This window comes from Bubalus bubalis, chromosome 16 (assembly GCF_019923935.1).
Source record: "Bubalus bubalis isolate 160015118507 breed Murrah chromosome 16, NDDB_SH_1, whole genome shotgun sequence".
NCBI classification, from domain to species: domain Eukaryota; kingdom Metazoa; phylum Chordata; class Mammalia; order Artiodactyla; family Bovidae; genus Bubalus; species Bubalus bubalis.
The window spans coordinates 39,626,817-39,636,850 of NC_059172.1; the positions used below are offsets into that span (position 1 = coordinate 39,626,817).

General features: G+C 40.5%; 1 protein-coding gene across 1 annotated transcript; it reads left to right on the plus strand.

Moving 5' to 3' along the window:
- Positions 1-1,222: 1,222 nt before the first annotated feature.
- Positions 1,223-2,185, plus strand: LOC102410352 (olfactory receptor 10A5). The gene has a single exon (XM_006049736.4). It carries the CDS (start codon positions 1,232-1,234, stop codon positions 2,183-2,185), a length of 954 nt encoding a protein of 317 aa, XP_006049798.4. The 5' UTR covers positions 1,223-1,231.
- The last annotated feature ends 7,849 nt before the right edge of the window (positions 2,186-10,034 follow it).

The window sequence follows — 10,034 nt, forward strand, 5'->3', positions numbered from 1 at the left end:
GCAACCCACTCCAGTGTTCTTGCCTGGAGAATCCCAGGGACGGTGGAGCCTGATGGGCTGCCGTCTCTGGGGTTGCACAGAGTCGGACACGACTGAAGCGACTTAGCAGTAGCAGCAGTCTTTTCTAACTATATCCTTGTTTCTGTTTTACTTTGTGTCAACTTTGGTTTTTACTGCTCCTAATAATGTTTTATTTCTGTTAGTAAATGTGTGTTGTTCTTACTATAGTTCTCCATCCACATCTAATTCCCTTTCATTTATCCCAGTCTCTTGGCCCACATCATTTTCCAATTTTATCTCATAATGTCTCCATTAAAATTTAGTACTTTAGATTACCAAGATAACAAGAGAAGAAGAACCTCTTGATAACCAGTTGCAAATTAGAAGCAAATAATGTAAAATAAGGATCCAATTGAGTTTGGACACCTTGATGTTAGTGGTGTTGATTCTCCTCTATCTTCAATGTGGTTTGCAAAAATTCCGATTGTAATTCTCATAACCATTAATAACATAATCCCCAGATCAAGTCAAAACTGTTCAATGAAGCATGGTTTAATAGAAATCAGAGTACTTCAGAATCCAACAGATGTAGTTTAGACTCCAGATTTGCCACTTTAATTGCTATTTATTAGCTTCTCTGGGATCAGTTTCCTCACCTGTAAAATGCACATGTATGAGGATAAAGCCCACACATATGTTAATACATACTAGCTCCTCATTCACCTCCCAAATTCTAACCAGGCAAAAAAAGATTTATGAAGAGGAGAAAATTAATTAGATGCATTGATCTGCATCATAATCGTAAAGCTACTTCTAAAGTTATGATAAAGCCACGTGTATGTGTTCTTTAATGAAATCATGAACATTGTGCTTGTTTTCAAAGGTCTATGTGTTTTTAGGAATATCACTGCCTCCCAAAATAGACACTTTGGTGGCTCCTTCAGGGATGCATGGTTCTGATTAGGTATAAACTTTCTCTATATGTCAACGTACAATTAGAAACATATCAACTCTTCTGAAATCTGACCTAGAGCCATTTCAGAGCTCATGCTGTGGCCATTCTTTCTTGTGCTTTTCTTCTCAGCTAACACAAGATAATTTCCCTTGCAACTGAGATCCTGATCTTGCCTCTTTCCCTGACAATAAGAAGGATTCTGAAAAACAAATCCAGAATCTGACTCTTCCAGTCGAGAACCTCTATGACCACAGCTGGGGGTTCATTCCTATATTTATGGCTGAAGGAAACTGGACAAGAGTTAATGAGTTTATCCTCATGAGTTTCTCTTCCTTACCTACTGAAATACAGTCATTACTCTTCCTGACATTTCTAGTCATCTACCTGGTCACTCTGCTGGGAAACAGCCTCATCATTCTGGTTACCTTGGCTGACCCCATGCTGCACAGCCCCATGTACTTCTTCCTCAGGAACTTGTCCTTCTTAGAGATTGGCTTCAATTTAGCCATTGTGCCCAAGATGCTGGGGACCCTGATTGCTCAGGACACAACCATCTCCTTTCTTGGCTGTGCCACTCAGATGTATTTCTTCTTCTTCTTTGGGGTTTCTGAATGCTCCCTCCTGGCCACCATGGCCTATGACCGCTATGTAGCCATCTGCAGTCCCTTGCACTACCCAGTCATCATGAACCCAAGGGCACGTGCCAAACTGGCAGCTGTCTCCTGGTTTCCAGGCATTCCTGTAGCTATTGTGCAGACCACGTGGCTCTTCAGCTTTCCATTCTGTGGTAGCAACAAGGTGAACCACTTCTTCTGTGACAGCCCTCCTGTGCTGAGGCTGGTCTGTGCAGACACAGCGCTGTTTGAGATCTATGCCATCATTGGAACCATTCTATTTGTCATGATACCCTGCTTGCTGATCCTATGTTCCTACACTCGCATCACTGCTGCAATCCTGAAGATTCCATCGGCAAAGGGGAAGCATAAAGCCTTCTCTACCTGCTCCTCTCACCTGCTCGTCGTATCCCTTTTCTATATATCTTTAAGCCTCGTCTACTTCCGTCCAAAGTCCAATAATTCTCCTGAAAGCAAGAAAGTGCTATCACTGTCCTACACTGTTGTGACTCCCATGTTGAACCCCATCATCTACAGCCTGAGAAATAATGAGGTGAAGAATGCCCTTAGCCGGACCTTCCACAAGGCCCTGGGCCTTAGAAACTGCATCCTATAAGCATTAACAAATAATACTGCTGCTGCTGCTGCTAAGTCGCTTCAATCGTGTCCAACTCTGTGCTACCCCAGAGACGGCAGCTCACCAGGCTCCCCCATCCCTGGGATTCTCCAGGCAAGAACACTGGAGTGGGTTGCCATTTCCTTCTCCAATGCATGAAAGGGAAAAGTGAAAGTGAAGTCGCTCAGTCATTTCTGACTCTTCGCGACCCCATGGACTGCAACCTACAAGGCTCCTCCATCCATGGGATTTTCCAGGCAAGAGTACTGGAGTGGGGTGCCATCGCCTTCTCCGAACAAATAATACTAAAGTTCATCAAATAAGGAACAATCAGTTTGATATTTAGAATCCCTCTGCCTATCTCCGTTGTGATGAAACCCACTGCTGAAATGAACATTGGAAAGCTCAGTGAAGAGAAAACATCACAGAGGTGGTTTAGACCTATCACTACCACCTGGAAAATTCCTCTGCTTGTCACGTGTAGACTACATTCTTTTCTTATTGTCAATTTAACACTTCTGTGGCCAAATAATTCAAGATATTCATATTCCTCTTTCCATACTGTTAACAGTATGAAACTGCTTATAATCCTAGCATAGGAACACACATAATAAAAAAGGGCAAAACCCATCGAAAATCACTATGTCAGTTTGTCTTCCTTTGGGCAAATCTGACTCCGCTCATCAGATATGAAACACTACTAGTCCTCCCCCCATGCATAACTCTCCTTTCTTTAGTTTTCATGTACCTGAGGGAGTGTTAGTTCTTTTAGGCTCACTGGTTGTAGTATGGGTATTGGAAAGTGGATCAATAATTCCCATACCTACACCTTTATAATGCTAGAAACCTCTTTATTCCTCATTCTATTTATCCTAGGAAGAATGACCTGAGCTTCCATTGGCTCTCTAGATTTGAGGTGTCATGGTTATTTGTTTAAAAGTCATTTTTAATCATTAATTTTGTTTAGATTCTTAACCTTGTTGAAGTAATATAAATTTCAATCATGATGCTGGTTTCATCAAAGGTTAAAATAGATCCAGCTAACTCCACCATAGCTCTTCTGCAACACAGCAGATTCCCCATTCTTTTTATAACTTCATAGTATTCTATTTTGTAGATATGCCATAGTTTATTTGATGAGTCTTCTACAATTACAAAGAATAGTTTTCTGCGCAAACCTTTTTATATTTTTGCCAGTGTACCTGACACGTGGAGATCTGAAAGTTGGATTTATTGGCCAAAGTGTAAGTATATAGCGTTTCTCTCTTGGCAAATTTCTCTCCAAACTTATTGTACTATTTTACACTCCCAGCAGAAATTTATGAGGCTTCTTTTCTCCCCAGAGCCACAACAATAATACATGTCACCAATCATTTAGAATTTAGCTTATGTAATAGGTGAAAAAAATCATAATTTAATCTTAATTTGAGTGAATAAATTTTGAAGAATACACAGGGAATAGTTGAGTAAGTCAGAGGAAAGATGCACTTCATTTAGACTACTAAATTCATGGTTTAGATGATTTGCAGTTGGTGATGTCTTGGTACTCTATTTTGTCCACTTGAAAGCTTCTTTTGACCTTCATTTTAACCAAATCCATTTTATATTTCAAGGTCTACTACAACTCCCCAAGCAGCTAAACTACTCCTTGCTCAGTCAGTTCAGTCTCAGTCGTGTCTAACTCCTTGCGACCCCATGGACTGCAGCACATCAGTCCTCCCTATCCATCACTAACTCCTGGAGTTGCTCAAACTCATGCCCATCGAGTTGGTGATGCCATCCAACCATCTCATCCTCTGTCATCCCCTTCCCCTCCTGCCTTCAATCTTTCCCATCATCAGGGTCTTTTCCAATGAGTCAGTTCTTTGCATTAGGTGACCCAAGTATTGGAGCTTGAGCTTCAGCACCAGTCCTTCCAATAAATATTCAGGACTGATTTCCTTTACAATTGACTGGCTTGATCTCCTTGCAGTCCAAAGGACTCTCAAGAGTCTTCTCCAACACCACAGTTCAAAAGCATCAATTCTTCAGTGCTCAGCTTTCTTTATGGTCCAACTCTCACAGCCATACATGACTATTGGAAATAGTCAGACCTTGTTGACAAAGTAATGTGTTTGCTTTTTAATATGCTGTCTAGGTTGGTCATAACTTTTCTTCCAAGGAGCAAGCATCTTATAATTTCATGGCTGCAGTCACCATCTGCAGTGATTTTGGAGCCCAAGAAAATTAAGTCTGTCACTCTTTCCATTGTTTTCCCACATATTTGCCATGAAGGGATGGGACCAGGTGTCATGATCTTCATTTTTTGAATGTTGAGTGTTAAGCCAGCTTTTTTACTCTCCTCTTTCACTTTCATAGAGGCTTTTTTAGTTCCTCTTCGCTTTCTGCCATAAGGGTGGTGTCATCTGCATATCTGAGGTTATTGGTATTTCTCCCAGCAATCTCAATTCCAGCTTGTGCTTGCATCTATTTTAAGTTTGTCAATGGACAAATTAAATTCTGTGTATACTATCCTAAACTTATTTTTATACGTTTGCCTTCCCCCAATGTACCTGTAACTCTTTGAAAATGAATTCTGCACGTGTTTCTGTTTTAGTATAACATAGGCATTCCTGAAAACGTTTTGTTCTGCAAAACTCACTTGGAGAAATAGGGTTAAGGCAGGCTTCTCAACTCAATGGACATGAGTTTGAGTAAGCTCTGGGAGCTGGTGACAGACAGGGAAGCCTGGCATACTGCAGTCCATTGTGTCACAAAGAATCAGACATGACTGAGCAACTGAACTGAACTGAACTAAGGCTTCTCAAAACATATGCAACTTTGAAGCTAGAGTTGGAAAATGAGGGAGAAGGTTGGTATTTTAAATATGCCTTGTGGAAAAAGACAAGCATGTATGTGCAGGCATTGTGCCAGATGCTAAGCAAACAATAATAAACAAGTCAGATGTGGCTACCTCTTTCGGTAAGAAACATGAAGTCAAAAGTCTATTCCAGAAGCACTGCAAAGAATGTCTAGATATGCATTAGGCTGTTTGGGTTAAGCCATAATCAGTTGGAGGAACTTTTATCTCAAACATGGACATCATCTTACTCCTTCAATTTCAATTCCTATTCCAGAAGGGTTAAAGATTTTGAGATGTTAGCCTTTTCATCTTAACCGGTAGTTAATAGCCTCCCCTACTGAGAGCATCCTAAACAAACTGCTTATGGTTTTTATTAATATTCTCCAGTTTGCTTAGACAATGATTATTGAATTATCCTCTTCATGCCTATTCTGACCTCTCCTGAGTCCAGGTCAGAAACAGTGCTAAGAAGCAAGCCCAATAAGAATCAAAGTGAAAGGAAATGTAAAAGAATACTAGTATGGAAGAAATTAAATCACTACCTTGAAGATAACTGCACTCCCATATTCATTGCAACACTTTTCACAATAGCCAATTCATGGAAACCATCTAAGTGTCCATCGATACATGAATGGATAAAAAGAATTGACACAATGCAATATTAATCAGCTGTAAAAAAAACAAAAGAAGGAAATCTTGCTACTTGCGACATCATGAATGGAACTTGACAGCATTATGCTAAGTGAGATAATTCAGACTGAGAAAGACAAATATTGTATGATTTCACTTATATGTGGAATCTGAAAATACCGAACTCAAAGAAACAGAGATTAGAATGATGGTTGCCAGGACCTGGGTATGTTGAGTTTGGTCAAACGATACAAACTCAATTATAAATAGTTAAGTTCTGGGGATCAAATGTACTGCATAGTTACTCTAGTTAACAATACTGTGTTATATACTTGAAAGTTGCTAAGAGAGTATATCTTAAATGTTTCACCATACACACATAAACATACAGCTAATTATGTGAAGTAATGGGCCTGTTAACTAACTCTATTGTACTCATTTCACAATATACACATGTATCAAATCATCACATTATACACCTTAAACTTACACAATGTTCTATGTTAATTATATCTCAATGAATCTGGAAAAAAAATACAGAATACTGGTATGCTCCTCTAGTCTCTCTCTGGTGGAAACCTTGGAGAAGAGACAGATCACTGAGTTCTGTTCCCTTCTCTCTTGTAGCCTCACAAGTGCAGGAGAAGTTGAAGCTGCAATAAAAACCTTCCTCCAAGGAAGGTTTCATGCAAAATCTTCATGAGATTTTGTACTCTTGGGAACCCCTCAAAACTCATACCTGTCAGAAAGTGAACCTATGACTTCTCCTAAAGAAGAGGAAGTATTGGAAGAAGTCACTTCCTTAGAGTAAACAGCAGGGACCAGGGAGTCCTGAGACCCAGCCTGGAATCCTCTAGAGGGAATGGCACAGGCCCAGCCCAGAGCTTCTCTGGAGTGACTAACGCTGCACAGCTCAGACTGCTTTTCAGCTGCTGGCCCCTCGTAGCTACCCGCAGTGTCTGAGACACTGGGACAAAGCTTCTTTGAGAATGTGACGAGGCAAACCCGAGTTCACCAGCAATGTGGACCAGGACAAGCACAAGCCAGAGTGTCTTTGGAATGACGGGTACAGACGCAGTACAGGACTTTTCTGGGGTGGCTTGAACAGACATCACCACAATTTAAAACTCCCCTGGAGTCACCCATTCAGACATAATCCAAAGCTGTTCTAGAGCGACTGACACAAACCAGGGCTTCTCTTCAATGTGAAACAGACAAACCTCACTCACAGGAGGTAAGTGAAGGATGAGAAGGCAGGGCTCAAACTTGAAATCTCCTGTAAAGAGGATGATGGCTTGCCACCAACAAAGGTGTCCTTTTTGACACATTTCTGAGAGATAAGAAAGGTGATCAGAAGTCTCAAGTAAAACACATGGGGTTTTATAGAATTTGACAAAAGAAATAGGACAAAGGGAATCTGCTAAAGAACAGAAAACAGTGATAAAACGTGTATTGTGCTTTAGACTTTTCAAAGTGTTTGCACATGAATTCTCTCATTTCATACCCACAACCACCTGTCAGGTGGGTAGGGCATTTATAGTAACTGCCATTTTATAGTTGGAAAGAAACATAACTCAAAAAATGTCATGTCAGCAGCTCTGTGTCTCACATAAAACACACAATAACCAGAACTTTAGCTCCCCCCAGATCTTTGCCATGATAACTATGTGATCTCAAAGTATCACTTATGTGGTAGTTTCACAAAGTTCTCTTAGGTGCATTAACTAGTTCTTCCTTGTTGAAACAAAACACAGAATCTCCAAGATGTCATCCCTGAAAGGAGACAATCTGGATAGAGACATTGCTGGTCACACAACCTCAACTGAGAGGAGCAGGATTTCAAGTTTCCCCATGATCTCCCCTTCCCCTAGGAAAGGGACTCTCTTCCCCTCTATCACCCCTTCCTTACTCACCAGGAGAAAAAAATTACAAACAGAAGAGAAAGGTGAAAGGCATGGAAGAGAAAGAGAAGAAAGTCTAGGTCAAAAGAAAGGAATATAGAGGAAGATGAAGGCAAATGAAGGATAACATGACATGAAAACTGTGGGAAGGAGGCAGACACAGAGCCAAGAGTCCTGCTCTCATATTGCGCTTCGTGCAGCCCCAGGGTCCTAAGGAGAGGCATGAGGGGGCCTTTTCAGGGGCCAGGAGAAAAGTGAAAGCCAAGCAAATCAGTCTCTTAGCTGGGTCCCTGCCCTAGTTCATTCTCATTCAACTTGAGAATTCCCAAAAGACTCGGTTTGAAAGAAAAGGGAAGGAGATCCTCTGCTTTAAAAGTCAGAAAAACTACTGTTACGCATATGCAAGTTCCCTCAGCTTCATTAACGAAGTGTTCAGAAATTCTTTCTGATAACTTCTGAATTTGGAGCCTGAGAACCTTTTCTTTTCTGGACTCTTGTCACATACTATCTAGTGTCTAAGTAGTATCATCAGGAAATTCTCAAACTCTGTTTGCTGCAGCATTCCTCTGGTTTCAACTGTCATACGACTTGGCCACACCTCGCTGGATTGCTTTCTATCTGCCTAACACTGCTTTACCGAAAGGTTGGATTTAGAGGCTTCTTGTAACTATAGAAACTGTAGTATATATTTTATATATGTATATATAAATTATATATATTTTTGTATATGTGTATATAAATTATATATATTGTTATACATGTATATATAAATTATATAATGGGCTTCTCTGGTAGTTCAGCTGGTAAAGAATCTGCCTGCAATGTGGGAGACAAGGGTTCCATCCCTGGGTTGAGAAGATCCCTGGAGAAAGAAATGGTTACCCACTCCAGTATTCTTGCCTGGAGAATTCCATGGAGAGAGGAGGCTGGAAGACTACAGTCCATGGGGTCACAAAGAGTCAGACACAACTGACTAACACACATATTATTTATAATAGCAATAATAATAATGACCAATAATTCAAATCTTTTATAATTTTACATTTATTTCCATATCTCTTCAGTTCAGTTCAGTTCAGTTCATTTGCTCAGTTGTGTCAGACTCTTTGTGACCCCATGAATTGCAGCATGCCAAGTTTCCTTATCCATCACCAACTCCCGGAGCTTGCTCAAACTTATGTCCATTGAGTTGGTAATGCCATCCAACCATCTCATCCACTGTCATCCCTTTTTCTTCCTGCCTTCAATCCTTCCCAGCATTAGAGTCTTTTCCAATGAGTCAGTTCTTCTCATCAGGTGACTGAAGTATGGAGCTTCAGCTTCAGCATCAGTCCTTCCAATGAATATTCAGGACTGATTTCCTTTACAATTGACTGGCTTGATCTCCTTGCAGTCCAAGGGACTCTCAAGAGTCTTCTCCAACTCCACAATTCAAAAGCATCAATTCTTCAGTGCTCAGCTTTCTTTATGGTCCAACTCTCACATTCTTACATGACTACTGGAAAAACCATAGCTTTAACTAGATAGACCTTTCTTGGCAAAGTAATGTCTCTGCTTTTTAATATGCTGACTAGGTTGGTCATAGCTTTTCTTCCAAGGAGCAAGCGTCTTATAATTTCATGGCTGCAGTCACCATCTGCAGTGATTTTGGAGTCCAAGAAAATAAAGTCTGTCATTGTTTCCATTGTTTTCCCATCTACTTGCCAGGAAGCTATGGGGCTGGATGCCATGATCTTCATTTTTTGAATGTTGAGTTTTAAGCCAGTTTTTTCACTCTCTTCTTTCATTTTCATCAAGAGGCTCTTGAGTTTCTCTTTGCTTTCTGTCATAAGGGTGGTGTCCTCCATATATCTGAGGTTATTGATATTTCTCCTGGCAGTGTTGATTCCAGCTTATGCTTCATCCAGCCTGGCATTTCACATGATGTACTCTGCATGTAATTTAAATAAGCAGGGTGACAATATACAGCCTTGATGTACTCCTTTCCCAATTTGGAACCAGTCCATTGTTCCATGTCTGGTTCTAACTGTTGCTTCTTTACCTGTATATAGGTTTCTCAGGAGGCAGGTAAGGCGGCCTGGTATTCCCATCTCTTTAAGAATTTTCCACAGTTTGCTGTGATCCACACAGGCAAACACTTTGGCTTAGTCAATATAGCAGAAGTAGATGTTTCTCTGGAACTCTCTTTTTCTATCCAATGGATGTTGTAAATTTGATCTCTGGTTCCTCTGACTTTTCTAAACCCAGCTTGAACACTTGGAAGTTCTTGGTTCATGTACTGTTGAAGCCTGATTTAGAGAATTGTTAGCATTACTTTACGAGTGTGTGAGATGAGTGCAATTGTTCAGTGGTTTGAACATTCTTTGGCATTGCCTTTCTTTGGGATTGGAATGATAAGTGACCTTTTCCAGTCTGATGGCCACTGCTGAGTTTTCCAAATTTGCTTGCATATTGAGTGCAGCACTTTAGTAGCATC